An 18,748-nucleotide genomic window follows, 5' to 3' on the forward strand; every position below is an offset into this window, starting at 1 on the left:
AAAGTTCTTTCATTACGCAAAATATCGTATTTTTTTCGCAATCTATATGTAAGTGTATACATCAGACACGCTACAAGTGCGACCATGGATCAACCTCGAGGTGTATCGTGAGTTATTCCAAAATAGATAGTGTACATCATTTAAAGTGCAATAAAACGGCAAAAAAATATTGTTGTTAACCTTTTAGTTAGTATGTTGTAAGGGGGTGACTTCTCTTTACAAAATCATTCTAAACAGGAACTGGAAAAAGGACTATTTAACTCTATAGAGACATTTGAGTTTGTAAAATTTGAAGAAGTAAGAAGCAACTTCAGTTTTCCACTCCGTTTTATAGCATAAAAGAGTTCTTGAAAAAAATTCAGTTCAAGGATGTGAAAGTAGAGATTCACCCTTTAAAATGAGCTCAGGAATACTGTTGTATGATGCTTTTTTCACAAGTTTGCAGTAGTCCAAAGATCGACCATTTTTTGGTCAAAATTTAGCGATCTCTTAATTTTGTGGAGTAGCATTTTATGTTTGTTATACAAAATACTGAAATTTTACTAGTGCTGTTATGAAACTCGGTTATTATTACCTATATTATTACCTATTAAAATTTGAAACCAAAACATTTCTGAAAATTATATATAAAAATTAGAATTGGAGATATATATTTTGCAAAGGTCACGAATCTATTTAGTCATTTATATTAATAAATCTGAATTTTTAGGAGACCATCTTTAATACTTATTATATATTTAAGATGGCTATTCATGCTGTTTACTAATTTTTTACTAGATACATATGTCTTCTACACATATTTTCAGGTTGATTAATAGAATTATGACTGTCATATTTAATTGATACGTTAATGAAATAAAAAAATGTTCATATAACGCATATATAAAAGATTTCTGTGGTAATACGTATAAATACTTTTGTAAGACATTGTACATATGTCGCTTTGAGTTTGAGACTCACTGCACTTCTTATCGCTTCGGCTGTTCTATATTCGTTCGTGTAGGGAGGTTTGCAAATCTTCAGGGATGCTTTAATAGGATCTTTAGATGTTAGATAAATAAATAAACGAATAAAGCCTCAAACGAATGTTCTTTATTCTATATTTTCGTATTATTTTAACTTGTAGAAGCATACCTTAAATTCTTTACCATCTCCGAACTGTATAAAATAATCGTTGGCTATCAATCAAATGATGCAACACCTGCGATTCGATACGACCACCAGAAAACGAATCGCGTTGTATAAAACTGTCGGCTTTCAAACTGACAATATGTATATATAATATGTATGAACATGCCCATTTGTAACAAGGTTTTTGTAATTATAATAAGATTGCATAAGTAAAATGCGTGTTACATGACAAAGCAGTTGGATGGATGGATGTAGTCGTTGTGTGTGTGTGTGTGTGTGTGTGTATATATATATATATATATATATATATATCGAATGCAATGAAACTCAACCGCATATTTTGCATTAGTTTCACAGTAGTTTACAGAAGCTTACTTCTCGTGACAAAATGAACTCAAAGTATCTATCGTCTGTGTTCCTTTGCGCAACTTACTTACAAGTTGCAAGTTACCAGTATTTTAATAAATATCCTTGCACATCATATTAACTAGTTTGACAATACACAAAGCTTACAAGTAAATTTTAAAAATGATAAGTTCATGATTTTCGTCTTTGATCGATATGTTATACCTTATATGATTATCTCATCCGATAAAAATTGTAAAAGAGAAGACTCTAACTGATAACTTGTTGCTTGATTTCAATTCATTATATTATAATATTATATTTCATATATATAATAAATTATATTATTAATTCATTGTATTATATTACAATATTATTAACTAGTAAATTATTGTACAGAATTCTGATGTTCTAGTTCACCGGGAGTACCGATTAGACGTAACGAAAGAACAATTTCGATATTTTTTTCTTGATAACAAGTATCAAGTGTTGGTGGATTTTTTAGAAGTTTTAAATTACTTCTCAATTTGTTAAATGTTTACTCAAAACTTAACAAGAAAACAAAGACATTAGTGCCCTCTAATTAGTGAAATACAAGTTACATTATTATTAAATTCTATACCATGTGAGATATTAATGTGCCAGTTACACTAATATATTTAAATAATGTATCTAATTAGGGAAGAATAGTACTTCTGCTATTTAAGTTTTTAACAATTTAACAGAAGATATTCTTAGATCTGCAATAAAAGTTTTACTTCCGCTGACTATTATATTGTTAATATTTATTTCGAAATCATATTATAATAATTTATTTGTAATATATTTCTCTGATTAATTCTTACGTATTTCTAAATCATGAATGATCTCTAAAATTGTAAATTTTTAAAATAAAATAGAAACTAAAAGATCGTTGTATCTTTTTAAATAAATTCAGTTGTCACTATGATTCCTAACATAGAAAAATGTCATTAAAATTTGTCTTCTTTTAGATTCAACAATGCCGATGCACGAACATATTCAGTGGTTCCGAATACATCATTTATATCGATTAAGGATGAAAGTCGTGAATTAATGGCTGTATGGCCCGATATCGTACGTGATCTCACGGATGCTGGTCGTCATCTTGACATACCAGATGTTACCAAATGGCTAATGAAGGTATTCTTTTTCTTCTTTTCTCTTTCTTAAATTTTCACATTAACGAACGATACATTATACTTATAGTCCTTCGTATACAGGGTGTCTCAATTCAATATTCTGAATTTATATAATTATATTTGTTCTCAAACGTATTACATTTAAAATGATATATTATTGACAAAGTTGTTTCCTCTTCTTTAATTTTTAGGTATTGCAATACAATGTTCCATGTGGAGGGAAGAATAGAGCGTTAACGGTTGTAGAAGCATACAAATCATTAAGTCCTCCCAATCAAATAACGGAAGAAAATCTTCGTTTAACTCGTATACTAGGCTGGTGCACAGAATTGGTTTGTAATTTTTCTTCTATCATTTCCAGTTTATGTTATTTTAGGATTTACAATAGTACATAGCATATTCACTTTATTAATTTCTTTTTAGTCCGGTGACTTAAAAAATTATTTATATAATATGATTATATATTTGTATTATAGTTGCAAGCGTTCTTGCTGATGGTAGATGATATTCAAGATCACTCAGAAATGCGACGAAATCAACCGTGCTGGTATCTATACAATGACATTGGATTAACGGCTATTAACGACGCTTTAATGCTGGAAATGTGTATATATCAGCTCCTTAAGAAACATTTTAAGACAAAAGAATGTTATGTAAATCTCTTAGAACAATTTCTATCCGTAAGTAATTATTTTTCGTACTCAATAATATACAAAATATTCCGATTTGGTACCGATTAACTCTAGGTGGGAATATTTTTGTGGTTGTCTAAATTGTCTTAATAGTTATGGCGATCATCATGCTAAACACCCACTACAGATTTGATAGATAGATTTTGTTGTTTTGTACTTTTGCAGAAATCAATAAAATTGTTTGATAACATATAATATTTTTACTATTTTATTTATAAAAAATATTGTTTGCTAAATTAAGAAAGTAGCAACTTTTATACTATGTTATATTATTTACAGGTTTCTTTAAAAACGGAAATGGGTCAATGTCTAGATTTATTATCAACAAATTTTGGAAAGAAACCGAATCTAGATCTGTTTACAATGGATAGATATAATTCTATTGTAAAATATAAAACAGGTTACTATACGTTTGTGTTACCAGCCACTGCTGCTATGAGTTTTGTAAGTTTAATTCTATTAATTCTTATAACTACATTATTTGTCTAAAGAAAGTTTAGATCTTATCTTCATTTTTCAATTATGTCTAAAGTTACATATTATTTATAGGCTGGTATAACAGATCCCGAAATGTATAGGCAAGCAAAAACAATTTTGTTAGAAATGGGACATCTTTTTCAAGTAAAAGATGATTATTTAGATTGTTATGGTAGTATAGAAGACATTGGAAAAACTGGTACAGATATAGCAGAGGGAAAATGTTCATGGCTTATTGTTGTAGCTTTACAACGTGCTACACCAGAGCAAAAGAAAATTTTTGAGGTATACATGTCACTAATAATATTTTGTATTCATTATCTCTTTTTAAGTAAAGATACGAATAACATACAAATACTTTACAGGAGTGCTATGGACAATCTGATGTAGAAAAAGTAAATCGTGTAAAACAACTCTATCAGGAGCTTGGTATATCAAATACTTATGCTATTTACGAAGAAGAAACATATAACTTACTACATACACATATACAACAAATATCTCGTGGACTTCCACATGATCTCTTCTTAAAGTTACTTAACAGAACATGTCGTAAAATAGGTCGAAAGGACTAATTATAGAATTAAAAACGACAGATATTAATTATTATTATAATTTAAGGAAATACATATGTGTTTGTATTTTCTTCTCTCTGCGACAGAGATTAAATAAGGACCAGTAACACTTTACCTTTAATGATTAAATTCTGTCGTAACAAGATAAGATCATAAACAGAGACAATAATTTCTTACTACAAATACATTGTTGCTGAAGTGCACAATGTTAATGAAAATGCAAATGATAGAGAAATGTTAATTCACAGTTAAAAATGTGTAATATTTTATATTTTATATGGTATAGGAGATATATTTCATACGATGTTTTATATGATACATTTTCTTGACAAGTTGCATCTTTTTTATTTGAAAACAACTGTATAAACTTAACATTTTCGTTTATATGTTTAAAAAATTAATAAAAGAGATTTTAAGATGATTTTTTAACTTTTTTTTTGTATCCCCAAGGTTGCTTCTTTTTCATATTTTTTCGAATTTTCGAACGAACAATCTGTTTTACTTCTTGTCTAAGCTCTTTAAACGTATCTTCTGACACGGGTTCTTTCGAAAAAAAATTTTCTGCCTCTAAAATATATTAAACATGAATATGTAAAAAATAATTATTACTTCTAATTTTTCTATTTAAATAGAAATATAAATATTTATATTTTATATAAAATGCGTACCACTAAAACGAACATCATTACTATCAAAGAAAAACTTATTTGTGTCTACTATCACATTATTTGTATGTTCTTTTTTATTTGTATATTCTTCCTTACTGTTATGTTCTTCATCAGAAGAATCGTATTTAAATGGATTCTTTGAGTCAAAACCTAATTGAATCTTTGGAGGCTTCAATGGTTCCGTATTTAAAATATTACTACTATCATCTAAAATTATGAACAAAAATAAATGTAATAAATATCATAAAATAAATTTTTTAATTAATGTATTATGTAAATATTAACTTTTTTCATCAGTTGTTTCTTTCCCAAATGTTTTTAATAAACTGAATGGACCTCCTTCTTTCAAGCTTTTTGATAGTGAGTCTGACACAGAAAAGTATATATCTTTCGACACTTCCACAGGTGCATTTTCAATCAGGTTATCTGTATTATTCTTATTTTTCTTCTTCTTAACTTTTTTGGTTTCTGTTTCAGATTTTTCTATATTAATTTCATATTCTTTATGACCATTTTCTGTAGGATCATATCTAATCATTCCTTTCCTAAAGAATTAAATAATGTAATATAGAAATACATAATTATGTAAGTAATTATTATTATAATTCTAATATTATGATTAACATAAGTATTTTATTCATACTTTGGAAATTTTACATCCTTATTTGTATCTTTATTCTTTGAACTAATTGGCACTCCTAGAATATTTTCTAAAATATCTAATTGCAATTTCTTTTCCTTTTGTAAATCAATTTTATCATCACCTTTTGTGTCTTCAGTAATATCTTTATCCGATTCTTTATCATTCTCTATGAAACGTTTGTCAAGTTTAAACCGTTCATCATTTCCCAAAATAATATTACTTCTAAGAAACTAAAATTAATCAATTAATATCAATGGCTTAAATATTTATAAAATTTATTTATATATGAATATATATAAATATCTTACCTCCCCTGTGAAATGTTTGTTAATTTCAAATTTACTATCATCCCAAACCGACTCATCATCATTTCTATCATAGTCATCATCATCAAACAAATCAAGTCTTCTTTTCTTTCCTTTTTCTTCGATTTTATTGATTTCTTCTATTTTATTGATATAATCATTATCATCAAATATTATTTTATTTTTATTTGAATTATTATCCTATAAAAATAAATACGATATATGGAAAATATGACACAAAAGCTTAAAATGTTGGACAAAATTAATTTAAACATGTTTACCAAATTCTTCAGTGCATTCTGCACTGCCAATTCTTTAGCTCTGAAAATTTGCTTCTTATGTTTTAATGATTCTACTCGTTTCTTTTCTGATGCACTAATTTTATCCATCTTTATTTCTTCGTTAACTTCGCGTTTTAAAATAACCATTCTTTTCCTTAGATATATTAAGATAAATTAGTTGCGACATGTGATAGTATTTATTAAACTTAAAGAAACTTAACCTATTAAATTTATGTGTGACAATGTATACAACAAACAGACACATAAAAGAAATGCTATATATTTGATAATATTTGAATTCTATTTATTTATATACAAATACAGCAAAATCATGATTAAGTAAGTTTATAATTAAATCAATTTTATAAATTTTTTATTACATGAATGTTCAGTATATGTGCAATCTTATTTCGTATACGTGAACACGGATATTAGGGGTTAGGTTTCACTAGCCGACATCCGAAAATTGCAAATCTATTTTTATTTAACACCTTCATAACTAAAACATTTTCGAAAATTTAGAGAAATATTATTTTACTATTTGAAATTAATTTTACGATTTATGATATTGAAATTTCTAAAAATATCAATTGTTTAATAATTGAATATAACTGTGCAATTACCAATTATTATTGTAGATGAAATAAAGAATCCTATACTTCTATATAACTTCTATTCATTTGTATGAACTGAATATAATGCAGATGTTCTTAAAATTTTTTTTACGTATTTACTTAAGCCTTTTTAAAAAATTATATATTAAATGGTAATTAATAGCGAGATATAATATTACGTACATATGTAGGATATATATTTTATGAATAGATAGTACGAATTTGTACAATACGTTTAATCCTTAGCCTCGCATTCGTATATGATAGAATCATATTAAAATCAGGTATAGTATGAACTTGTTCAACACTTTGATCAATGAATTTCAATGAATTCCTGCCCTTTTATTGCCTAATAATTCGTTATTCATCTATTCTCGGCAAAAGAAGTAATAACTAAGTGCGAATTAAGTACATGCTTATGATTCAAACAAAGGTTTGAACGATCGCGTATTTACGCTCGTTTTCGATCGTCAACGTTAGGCCATTTTCGGACGATTCCGCCCGCCGATGCGAACTGTTGCGCGCCTGCACAGAAATAAATATAAGGACACGTCAATTTAAAGAGTGTGACGGATACGAAATGTCAAGAGTAACAATATTCACTCAGTAAAATTATTAATTAATAATGAAGGATATGGCATTAGGGCTCACTGGATCTGGATCTCGCACGTAGTCATCTCCACGTTTATACCAATCAATTAGTCTTTGGGAAACGATGCCAAGCTAAGAACTACGTAACCTGCAAATCAGTTCAATCTAGATCATGTAAAATTCGCATAGTAATTTTAGATGATCTGTTTTCGCACGTTCGCGGGGAGATATGATCTCGAGGAAGCGCGCCAACGGGAGTCGTAAAGTCCCGTTACGATTTACTAATCGACGCCGCGAATCGTTCGATCCCTTATTTCTTTTGGGATAATAAGGGTAGTTAAATTGAAGATAACGCTGCTACTAACAGGTTATTATATATTTTCACAATCCAACAACTTCGGTGTAATACAAAATGAATGTTTGTTATAGAATGGTTACGAGTGAGTGCGAGTGAGTGCGAGTCTCTAGTCGTATTATCGCGTATGATGATGGATTTTGTCGACTCACTGTATTCGACTTGTTGACTGCTTGATGAGATGCTTGATCGAGACTGACTTGGATAGTTGATGTGAGTTAGACTTAGAAGAAGTAGAAGAAGTAGCTGACTTGACCCTCCTGATGTCGTAGGAGAAGTAGTTGACTTGACTCTCCTGATGTCGCAGAAGAAGTAGTTGACTTGACTCTCCTGATGTCATAGGAGAAGTAGTTACAGTGACGATGCTGTGTCGTAGGAAAGCTAGTGATGGGTGTGTCTAGCGCACGGGACTATCAGATTTGTTCATGACATTTTTGGTCAGGAAAGTGAGGACAGTATACATTGCTTCTGATTGGATAAACGAAGGTTGGTGGACTAGGAAGGGTCTTAGCCGCCCTCGATTACTAGTAGGAAGCATCGTACGTGAGAAAAACTAACTTTTCCTTGTCAAGCCGTAATAGATATAGCCTTTAGAAATGATTCGGAAAACAGATGTTTGTTGGGTCTGAAGGACCTTAGCTAGCAAATTATTGGGATGTATGACGGGTCCTTAAGGATATTGAGGGTACGCCGTAAGGATGAGCGGACATCTGGTGTCCGTCTGGCCCGCGGTGTGTGGCCTGATCTAGGTAACGGGTCGCTCGACGTAACAGATCTCCACTGAATTATAATTTATTAGTGAATTAAATATCTCGAACATCCCAGTACAATATACGAAAAGATCACTAGTAGTTTGGCGGGAATTTTGAATTTAATCGCAAAATATTTTACTTAATATTTTTAAACCACAGTTAACTGTGATAATTGAGGCAACGATAAATCTATTAGTTTAAATCAATGTGGGAATTTCATTATAACTGAATTGTTAATCAACGAAGCAATTATCAAAACATAAAACACACTACACACTTAAGGTCTATATTTTATTACGCTGATTTTCCATGTAATATATTATCTGCGAATCTGTTGTGCGATTTACTGTGTTGTCTCGCCGGTACAGTTTCGTGACATTGTATTCTTTAATCTCCTTTCAAGACGTACATACATATCTCAAATGTAATGATCGATACAATAGTAAATTAAAACTATTGTCCCATAATTAAAATCTTACCTATCATGGTCTTCCGAGTATTTTCATTCTCGATAAATTTTATTTTCATTCTTGACAAACGCAAACAGGTTCTCGATTCGTTCTTGCATACTCTTCGTGGTTATATCATTATCGTCACACTTTACACGCTTCATCGATATTATATTGTATTGTATTTGTATAATTGATTAGGTACGTAGCTGAATTTAAATATTCTTTTTCTTTCATAGATCTATTTCAATTTTGCTGTATCATTATCATTGTTATTACTACCAATATCATATCATTAAGTTCAACAACAGAAAATGTTTCAGTATTAAGCAAGTTGATGATATTATCGAATTTTAAAACTGAAAGTTATATCAAATATGCGATATACATACATTAAAAGATGTTGGCACATCTTTGGCTAATTTCGCTTGATGTTCGTTTCATGTTAAAATTGTCGCGTTTGCAAGATATTAATGTAAATCAGGAAGTAACTAATTGTAAGAAGGACATTTTTCATGTTTGTTTCGTTTCCTGCGAAGGCGTCAACATTAACGTAACTTCTCCGTCATCTCCAGAGTTTGTCACGAGTTTTGGAAGCGTTTCAGCACCTTTTTTATTATCATTGGCACACGTGAACGTTGCATGCCCTATCATGTTTTCTAAAAGTTGTTCTTTCACTTCATCTGCATTGTTTATCAAAAGACCGTCTAAAAAGTTTAATAAATACGTATAATCATTTATATAATCAATAAAATATAGTACATTTTTTTAAAGATACGCATAGTGATTTAATTAAGATACGTTAATAAAAATATCAAGTGTACCATGAAAGATGGAAGATATTTTATCCTCTTCGTCGATAAAGTGAAAATGTTTATTGTTCGCGAAAGCTTCGAAGTTATTAAACGTCCTTAAAGAAACGTTCATGAACCATAACCTCTTCTTCTCGGCGTTGACATTCGCCGATATTATCTCAATACCCTGCGATCCAAGAGAAAACGCGATCTTTCTATCTGTTCTTTACAGATTAATGATAAATCAAATTAATTAAATTAATTCTCTCTATTACCTTGATCGCTGTATAGTCGATACTCCGCATTCTTTCACAATTGATAATAAATGGCACGTTATTTTCATCGTATTTGTGAATTATTTTCATCACTTTATTGCAAAAGTAATTTGCAGCTGGATAAAATAGTCCAGTGTCTGGTTTGAGTACTATATATTTGTTTCCAAGTTGCGTCTACAAAAGGGCAACGAAGGAAGCGTTTGATTTTTCACAAAAAGCATAGAAGTGTTAATCGTTTTTAAATGTTAATCGTCTTAAGATCGAAAGATGACGACGATACGGTGTAAAATTAATATAGTACAGGGTGTCTTAAAAAATATGGTATAACCGGTTATTTTATGATACACGCGAAGGTGAATTGAAAAAGCGTACAGCTTTTTCGTTTCAGATTTTATTTTCGAGACGATCGAGTTTGAAAATTTGTCGTGTATATTTGCATTTGATTAATTTTTCATCTAGGCCATCAGAGTGGAAAAAATTTGTTATTCAAAAACGGAATTTCCGATGAAAATATTTTATCGCATATTGTTTACTTATTTTTCTTTCGTAATATTTTTAGTAAAAATAATCTCTTGTCTGGTTATTTATTTTTCATGTATTCCTACTTAGTCGGCGGCTAGATGAGCGCGTGAGTATTCGACAAATTCTCAACATATTCCGTTTTGATACGAAATGCAAATACCGACAGAAGTTTGTGAAGCGTATTCGAGTCAATGCCCGAGCAAAGATTCGTTGGCACTGATATTATGAGAACGTGATGGTACAATATTATCTTTTACCTTACATTGAATTACTTCGATTTTTGGTCTAGCAGGCGATCGAAGGAAGAATATTAAACTGAACAGAGCACCAACTAAGAGTCCTAATTCGACGCCAAATATCACGCTAACTAGAAATGTCACTATCGCTGCAACCGCGTCCCTTTCTGCAATCAAGTATAGAGAATTATTCAACGTCAAATACAAGAGGTTAATTCTGAAGAGTAACATGAACAAATGCAGATTAATATTTGACAAATGTCTTAGTATACGTTATTTTTATACTTATTATTGGACAGATATAAAAGGTATACAAAATTTGACTCGACTTTATTTGCTAAATATATATATATATATATATATATATATATCAAGTTAATGCAAACTTTTTAAAATCGATCTTTTTTTGTCATTCTATCAGCTTCTCTTAATATATCTTTTATTTTTATTAAAAATTTGAACGTATACGATCACGTAGTAAAATATTCTTCTATAGTTTACAATTAGAGGAGATTGAGAATTGAGGGTATCTGATATCGATCGAGTATCTTATCTTAATTTGTTTAAACACAAAATAAGGCATGAGTTCGCTTGGTAATTAATAAAGGATGTTCGTTTCTGCTTTATCTCCGAGTGTACAGGAAATTTTTATGCAAATACGATACTCGATAAGGAAAATATTTCGAGACTGAGAAAATATTTGAACTTCCCATTGTATTAATGTGACTTTAACGTAAATTTTTACTATATGTAAAAGTTACAACGACTCACTGCATCCTTTCCACAATAGACGTATTATCTTCAAGTCAATTATGAATATTACAGCGCTTATCAATACCGCTGCAAGAGTGGAACGCGGGATGTAATAAAAATATGGTGTCAAGAAACTCAATGCCAGTAACGTCATCATTCCTACAAAACATCCAATGTTATTATCCGTAACCATTTCTTAAAAAGAAATACATATTATGTAAGAAATATATATTAAGGATACACGCAAGAGAAAATACAGTAGAATATTATTTATCCAAATTCCGTTTATCGAAACGAAATTTTTCTTAGTGTCTGACTAGGAGCTTCTGGCGGTTGAATCTACTTGCGTGAACGTGTAGTGTAATATTATACGCGTATACAGGACAGAAAGAATGTATTTCCTCGCGTGAAAACGAGATGAATAAGACGATGAATGAAAAACGAGATGAACGATAGAATAAGATTTGGAAGACTGAAAAGGGAACACCCAACAGATCTCACAAAGGACATAACCTAACATACAAACATTCACCACATGCTATATTACTATATCACTAAGCTATAATATTTTACCAAATGTCCTACTGGACAAATTGTAAAAAGTAAATAAATAAATAAAAAAAAAAGAATAAGATTTTCCTCGTGTAGCCTTCTTTTCGACAAAATCAAGTTTGAAAGGTCAAGCATACTTGACCGTTGGCTAATTTCTCAGCGAATAAGAGCGAAGAATTGGTAGTGGCTTATTCTACATGTGAAAATAGGTCGAGATGGTGGAATAAGATTTTCTCGTTCGTAGCTTCGTTTTCAAGAAAGTAGAATTTGAAACTTGGAATGATCCTCGACGAAAAGACTAATTTTTGGACTTTTTAGGTAATTCTACAATATAATAGCAGTGGGAAACTGGATTCGCATAGTCAGAAAAATCGATATTACGAATGATTTATGTCTTGACTCTTGCAAGTTAGGACAGTTAATTGGCTGCGTAAAAGTTTTATCACGTTTACAAGAGTCACGTAATACAGTAAATATTTCGCTTAAAACATTTGAAACGTATTGTACTTTGGATCTTCCGGAGAAGAAGAAACGCGAACAGAGATCTGTCTGTTTTGTTTTCAGCTGTGAAATTTGTTGAATACGCGTGTCTCCAGGTTCGCTCTTGACTAAACGCGTTCAAATTCTATTTTCTCGAAAGAAGCGATAGTGGACAGAGTTTCGGTGAACTTTTATTATAGCTCCAATTCTATGAATTATTCGTTCTTCGATGAACACTGATAAATAGAGTTCTAGCATATTTTCTCTTCCAGCAATTTTCCATGTTGCTTCGTCTCGAAATGAGAATATTACCGACGTATATACCGGCCATAGGCGTCCGTACACCGCTGGCGGAAACTACGGCGCTTCTGGTGAACGCTCCGGCAGTTGGCATCGACGAAACGAAACTCCCAAATATATTGCACAAACCGAGCGTTAACATCTCTTGCGTCGCATTTATGCTGCTACCACTTGCTAAAAATACAAACATCGTGTCGCCATCAATTACGTTCGTGTAACCTCGTGTAGTTCATTGATACGTGTAAACTATGAAATCTGTGGATCTGCGTACAAAACACGTGAACATTTCGAAATTTCTCTTACGAAGCGGTCTCTTTTACGTATTTCATGCTGGATGCATCGTTCCCAAATAATCTCCGAGTTCTTCGAGGTCGTTGACGATACGAGGCGAAGTTCGTAAATTGTAGTTTTTGCGAATTTATGCGAACAACGCGTCCAAAAATTTAATGCGAATTTGGAGGAGCCCCAGTCGTTTTCTCGTCGAAAATATTATTTCGCGTTACCGTATTACTCTATTTCTCGCTTTGTACTATACAATCAAAAATATCAAAAATATCTTCCCTTTTTGCGACACTTTCGAAACAAATATCCTGTCATACTTTATACGGATCGTCGTGTTACGAGTGAATTTAAATGAACAGAATTTCTCTATATTGTAACTTTTGATATTAAACGGATATTAAAATATACGTCAGCTTATCTGCAGTAGAAATCACTATATACATTCGCGATCTACGACGATAGATACAAATCTGAAATCACTGAAAAGACGAATGGGATTTTCAACGATGTATGTATGTACTAGGTTTAAGGTTAAGCCGCGCGATAACGCAGGTTTCTACACGTGGCAGATTTTTAAGCTTCCTTTTGTACTAGAACATCGAATAGTTTGCTCTAATAAATCATAAAATTTGGAGAATACATTTTTACACTATTCAAGGTCCTATAAAAAGCAATTCTAAGATCTTACGTTAAATGGTCATGTAAATCATGTTTATTGTTTCAGCCTGTACACTCGACTACCTGAAACATCGACACGCATCTCACAACGCGCCTTTACAAACATTTCAAACGAAGTATGAACAGCATATTAGTCATCCATAAATCAAATAATCACCCGCCACGTTACACGTATTCGATGAAACAAAACAAAAAAAAAAAAAAAGAAAAAGAAGAAACTTCGTTCGTTCGATAAAAATTCGAAAATATATTCGCAACGACGTTTTTTGAATACAGATCCGCAAGATCTCGACGATTTATAGTGTTTACCGAATGCTTTAGCAATGGCTACGTTTGCCAACACCGAGACAAGAGGCAGTATGATTATGCCTGACCCTAAATGGGAGCACATGTCTAGAAACGTGTAGGTCTCGTTTCCAACCTGAGACGAGAACGGAGGTACAGAGAACTTGGGAAGTCCTGACTGTATCTTTCCTTTAAATTAAAAATAAAAGTCAGAAGGGAATAACGAATATTTCTCGTAGAAATTTTCTTACGCGTTAAACGCGCTGTAATGATTATAACGAAGCGAAACGCCTGTGATGGCGTTTACTTCGTGTGGAGGATTAAAAAAGAAAGAAAATAAGAGAGAAGGAAACGCGAACCTGAAAGAATGAACGGCGAGGATCCTGTCTTCTCGAAATAAAAAGCTATCGTCGAAGCAATCAGGATGACCAAAGCGTTGCGACAGATGGAAAGAAACCACAAGAACTTCTTCAGCCACGTCTTTTTACGTTTCTCCTTTGATCGATCATTCTCTTTCCCGAAACAGCAGTCCATGTCTTTCAGTTGCTAGATGATAGAAACACGAGATAGATGGTTAAATCGAAAGGCAATTTATTCCCATATTTATTTCCGTAATGCGATATCTTGAAGGGACTTACTCTGAAAAACAGAAGGAACGCTATACTGCAAATTCCAAGGAGAAAATCTGGCATTCGTACGTTTTGCACGTTTTGAAATATCTTGCTCAGATTGTCGACAATACTGTGCGCTTTGAACTTCAATCCTAATAGCCCTTGCAATTGCGATACGATTATAATAATTGAAGTAGCCGAAGTGAAGCCTGACGTGACTGGCATCGATATAAAATCTACCAGAAAGCCTGTATAAAGAATTTCATCGTTTAAAAAAATATTATTACGAATGAGAGCGAACGATGGTACGAACATAAAATAACACATCATTGGGATACGTTCAGACGCAAAAACAAAGTGGAACGTTAATTTACTGATTGTAATATTTTTAGATATTATTTTAGAGTAAACGTTCATTTTATTTATCGTGCTATTGTATCGTTAACGTTCTCGTTCAAATGCTATACCTAACCTTGTATTTTTGCCGATTTTTATGCATTTACTAGAGATTTAAAGAATGCAAAAATATATAAAATATCCGATCTACGGTACTTGTAATATTTAACAACCGATACGAATATTCGCTTGGCCTCTGTTTCTTTAATTGTACTACCAAGAGCATGAACGAGCATAAATATCCTATAAAATAGGATAGAAACCGAAAGTTAGAGTTCGAACGAATTGCTACGAACACTAGCCTCCTCTGTTGAATCAGAACAATAATCGCTGTCAGGAGCGTGACTCGATTTACGAGAGAAGAGGTTAAGAGAAAAAGCGATTTGTACGCGTACTATACGTAATACGTGCATGGTATTTTGTCGAAAACACGCGAGGGAAGCTTGAAAAGAATATCAACGCGCAACAAGTGCGTATTTATAGTAGCAATTAGTTAAAATCGTTGTATCAACAATTAGTCAAGATATGGAAAAAAGAGTATGTCTGTTTGCACTGCGAGTATTCTCATTTTCGGCTTAGTTACTTCTACATTCCGGAGATTTGCTAATTTCACGTATCAAGAAATGTGTCTTCCATAGATAATTCCTCGTGATTTATCTTTCTTAGACAATTGTTTACTTAGTCTTAGAATCGATTTAAGCGAGTCTTAATCTTGGATTTCCTATTAACTGCTTGAAAATATTATCTTCAAACTACGAAAGAACCGATTTATATTATAGTTTATTATTTTATTATTGCTTGTCGCATCGTATTAAGTCGATATATAATAATAAAACTAATTATCGTACCGAATTTAAGACGTAGCGATTCAGAAAACTTGAGAAATAGAAGCAATTAAAGATATTTGTTGATATCACCTGCTGTCGACAGTTCGATATTCTCAACAATGGAAAATTTACGAACGTAAATCGGCTGCTCAGTTTTATCGGCTCGGTAAAAATTTGGCAGCTCCAAATTTTGCTGACAGCGATGAAAGCAACGATAAATAGACAACTCTGATAATTTGAACACCGACATACTAGGAATTTTTTGGACGTAAAACTAGTTAGTTTCGTTCCTATCCGTTTCCTCTGCCGATTTACACTTCTTTTTATGTCATAGAATAATTTGTCGAGATCTGGAACTGATTTGTCTTTGCATCGAGCCCTTCAACTGCCATCGTACGTAATACTCGATGAAGCCGAAAGTATTTTACGAGAATACAGGAGGCAATTCGTTAGGCGAATATTTTACAATTATCTTTGTATTGTCTTTGTATTCTATCGATCGAGAAAAGTACAAACGAGAGATTTTACCAACGATGCCGTATATTTTATGAATGAAACGCTTGTTTCAGCTACGCGTATGCGTATGTACACGTACAGATTTTCATTTATCTGTCTCGGATCAACGAGTATTCTATGGTTTTTAACCTCTTTCGCGCAGTGTTTCAAAGATCCATCGTTCCACTCTTTTCGCATCTGAGAGCATTCCTTTGTATTGTCGAAGCAATTACTCTCTTGGAGTGATTGAACGTTTCTGAAAATTATTTTGTCGATACGAGCCTAAACGTAGCAGGCCCATCAGCAATTCTACGCATCCAGCAAGAAAACAAAAGAGCACGATAAAATCCACTGGCATGTTTCTTGTATATTCGAAGGTAAGTAGCGACATCAAGGACGAAGGACCAATCGATACTTCTTTGATCGTTCCCAAAAAGATGTAGACAAAGTTGCCCATTAGACACGAATAAAGACCATACTGCAAAGAATTGGACGCTTTATAATTTGTACGTTTATGTGATCGAACACGGCAAGTATGAAGAGTAAACAGTAATGAATTAACATCGGGCGTAACCGTTGTGTTTCTGTCTGTCCAGAATAATCTCGCAGATGGTTTTAGAAAATATGGCTCTTGCGTGAATTCACGTGCGAGGTATGTAACACTTTCTGCTAGGGTTCTAGTTTTCGTTGAAAATTATCCGTTTCGCGTTACCTCGAAAACGGAATTTATGATTCTATGATTTTCTTGACTGTCTCCACGAGCGAACTCTTCAAATTTTTACCGTTTCGTATATTACAGATTCCCATCGGAATTGTAATGACACGTAACCAAGAAAAAGGTAACAAAAGCGAGAAATCAAAGTCGAACGATTCGAGCGAGTGAAAACTGAGTATCGACGATATGAAAACCTTATAGATCGGCGATAACTATCTTTCGCTTCTAAGAATCTGAAGATTGGAATCACGACAGCCATAGAAAAGTAATTCGCAACTTCTTCGATTCCGGCTGTTTATAATAATAAGTTGCACATTTTCTCCTATTATTTAGCCCATAATTCATTACCATTGTTCCTTCGAAAGGTGCGAGAGAAATGTTCGAATACCTCGGTATTGATGGGCGAATCATCGTCGATGGGACGAACAAGATAAGATGTAAATAATAGTAAACAACAATATATTCAAGCAATGGCGCGATATGATAACTAGATAGGGGTGAGAACGAAGAAAATTTCTCGATCGACCAAGTAAGGAGTAAAGAGTAAAAATATACCTGAGCAGTTAAACCTGCGAGTGCAGCGTATGCTATACTTTGAGGGATCAAGGTTAATCCTAGGGAAAATCCAGCTACGAGATCCGAAACGGCATCCAAACGAGAGTATTTTGGCAACCAATGTATTATCGTTATGTACTTGACTATCGAGCAGCTCGATTTGCTATTGTCCTTCTTAGACGTCGGAAGTTCCTCCAACGGGATAGACTCTTTCGTGGTAGCAGGCATTTCTTTGCGCGAACAATCAGAATTCTCGAAAATATTCGCCGATGATACCGATGCTTAACACTGCCAGTTAAATTATTCGGGTTTGTACGTTCGATCACTTCACAGCAACATTAGAATTGTATTGGAAGGAAAAAGGCAAAGCAGTTGACTCGAAGAAGCCGTGTTACGCACTGATCGTGCACCTCGCGGCATTTATGTTCATACATTGCGAGCGTAAACGCGGTTCTACCTCCCTATCAGCATATTTTCATCGCTTCTAAATTGTTATCATTTGATGTGTCTCCCGTTAAATCTTAAGGCAAACATCTGGCGCCAACGAAATTCCCATCTTCGCGCGATTCTATAATTGTTAAGTAACACTCGGCTCACGTGCGTTACTTGTTGATATATTGATAAAAATCACCAATTAAGGACAAAAGCGTTGGGTCATGATCAATCTTATATGGCGGAGAGACTCGCGTACTCTATACTCGACGTCTCTGTGTTTAACGACGAACGGTGTTTACGTCCGAGCGAATTAGGTAGAACGTGTTAATTCGCCTACGCGTTCCACGCAAATTTGCTGGAGATCAACAAGGAAAATTGGAAGAATCGGGAGAAAAAGTGATTCGGTGCCAACGTTTTAATGCGTTGTTAGTTCACGGTTTCGTAGTGCGAATTAGGATATTCCTGGCGTTCTCTGGTTAAGACGCGAGTAACTTGGATCAGTGGCTTACGCTACTCGCC

General features: G+C 32.8%; 3 protein-coding genes and 1 long non-coding RNA gene across 9 annotated transcripts; 2 read left to right on the top strand and 2 right to left on the bottom strand.

The window, feature by feature from the left end:
• Positions 1 to 69: 69 nt before the first annotated feature.
• On the top strand, positions 70 to 4,586 carry LOC117231438 (farnesyl pyrophosphate synthase). 3 transcript variants are annotated; one of them, XM_033489885.1, is made up of 7 exons: positions 70 to 107; positions 2,469 to 2,637; positions 2,828 to 2,968; positions 3,113 to 3,316; positions 3,608 to 3,772; positions 3,878 to 4,090; positions 4,171 to 4,586. In XM_033489885.1, exons 1-7 carry the CDS (start codon positions 85 to 87, stop codon positions 4,378 to 4,380), a joined length of 1,125 nt encoding a protein of 374 aa, XP_033345776.1. In that variant the 5' UTR covers positions 70 to 84; the 3' UTR covers positions 4,381 to 4,586. The 3 variants fall into 3 exon arrangements, with proteins under 3 accessions (XP_033345776.1, XP_033345777.1, XP_033345778.1); XM_033489886.1 differs by lacking the exon at positions 70 to 107 and adding an exon at positions 1,422 to 1,530; XM_033489887.1 differs by lacking the exon at positions 70 to 107 and adding an exon at positions 1,504 to 1,646.
• Positions 4,403 to 8,203, bottom strand: LOC117231435 (probable RNA-binding protein CG14230). Of its 2 annotated transcripts, none has more exons than XM_033489877.1 (7): positions 7,990 to 8,203; positions 6,278 to 6,431; positions 6,000 to 6,197; positions 5,692 to 5,921; positions 5,334 to 5,593; positions 5,049 to 5,255; positions 4,403 to 4,947 (listed from the first exon to the last, which is right to left on the bottom strand). In XM_033489877.1, exons 1-7 carry the CDS (start codon positions 8,175 to 8,177, stop codon positions 4,793 to 4,795), a joined length of 1,392 nt encoding a protein of 463 aa, XP_033345768.1. In that variant the 5' UTR covers positions 8,178 to 8,203; the 3' UTR covers positions 4,403 to 4,792. The 2 variants fall into 2 exon arrangements, with proteins under 2 accessions (XP_033345768.1, XP_033345769.1); XM_033489878.1 differs by lacking the exon at positions 7,990 to 8,203 and adding an exon at positions 6,901 to 7,018.
• Positions 8,204 to 9,282: 1,079 nt separating this feature from the next.
• Positions 9,283 to 18,465, bottom strand: LOC117231430 (sodium-independent sulfate anion transporter-like). 2 transcript variants are annotated; one of them, XM_033489867.1, is made up of 11 exons: positions 17,795 to 18,465; positions 16,807 to 17,002; positions 14,834 to 15,054; positions 14,555 to 14,741; positions 14,220 to 14,384; positions 12,963 to 13,124; positions 11,637 to 11,777; positions 10,887 to 11,032; positions 10,108 to 10,281; positions 9,863 to 10,019; positions 9,283 to 9,745 (listed from the first exon to the last, which is right to left on the bottom strand). In XM_033489867.1, the coding sequence occupies exons 1-11, from the start codon at positions 18,020 to 18,022 to the stop codon at positions 9,552 to 9,554; spliced, it is 1,971 nt and encodes a 656-aa protein (XP_033345758.1). In that variant the 5' UTR covers positions 18,023 to 18,465; the 3' UTR covers positions 9,283 to 9,551. The 2 variants fall into 2 exon arrangements, with proteins under 2 accessions (XP_033345758.1, XP_033345759.1); XM_033489868.1 differs by lacking the exons at positions 16,807 to 17,002; positions 17,795 to 18,465 and adding an exon at positions 16,120 to 16,294.
• On the top strand, positions 16,942 to 17,795 carry LOC117231446. Of its 2 annotated transcripts, XR_004492964.1 has the most exons (4): positions 16,942 to 17,030; positions 17,121 to 17,176; positions 17,324 to 17,504; positions 17,605 to 17,795. It is a non-coding gene; the product is annotated as an uncharacterized LOC117231446 (long non-coding RNA). The 2 variants fall into 2 exon arrangements; XR_004492963.1 differs by having other exon boundaries at positions 17,324 to 17,795.
• Positions 18,466 to 18,748: the final 283 nt, after the last annotated feature.

This window comes from Bombus vosnesenskii, unplaced genomic scaffold, assembly GCF_011952255.1.
Source record: "Bombus vosnesenskii isolate JDL3184/JDL3185 unplaced genomic scaffold, Bvos_JDL3184-5_v1.1 scf7180000013272, whole genome shotgun sequence".
In the NCBI taxonomy this organism is placed as follows: Eukaryota; Metazoa; Arthropoda; class Insecta; order Hymenoptera; family Apidae; genus Bombus; species Bombus vosnesenskii.

Excerpts from the sequence above, each read along its gene's own strand:
- LOC117231438 (XM_033489885.1), top strand. The coding sequence starts at position 85 with ATGGATCAACCTCGAGGTGTATC. Across the intron at positions 3,317-3,607 it reads TCTTAGAACAATTTCTATCC|GTTTCTTTAAAAACGGAAAT; the intron begins GTAAGTAATTAT and ends TATTATTTACAG. Across the intron at positions 3,773-3,877 it reads CCACTGCTGCTATGAGTTTT|GCTGGTATAACAGATCCCGA; the intron begins GTAAGTTTAATT and ends TATTATTTATAG.
- LOC117231435 (XM_033489877.1), bottom strand. The coding sequence starts at position 8,177 with ATGACATCAGGAGAGTCAAGTCAACTACTTCTTCTGCGACATCAGGAG. Across the intron at positions 6,198-6,277 it reads AGAATGCACTGAAGAATTTG|GATAATAATTCAAATAAAAA; the intron begins GTAAACATGTTT and ends TTATTTTTATAG. Across the intron at positions 5,256-5,333 it reads AGAAACAACTGATGAAAAAA|ATGATAGTAGTAATATTTTA; the intron begins GTTAATATTTAC and ends TCATAATTTTAG.
- LOC117231430 (XM_033489867.1), bottom strand. The coding sequence starts at position 18,022 with ATGCCTGCTACCACGAAAGAGTCTATCCCGTTGGAGGAACTTCCGACG. Across the intron at positions 15,055-16,806 it reads GATGGGCCTGCTACGTTTAG|GCTTTCTGGTAGATTTTATA; the intron begins GCTCGTATCGAC and ends TTCTTTATACAG. Across the intron at positions 13,125-14,219 it reads AGCCATTGCTAAAGCATTCG|CAAGTGGTAGCAGCATAAAT; the intron begins GTAAACACTATA and ends TTGTATTTTTAG.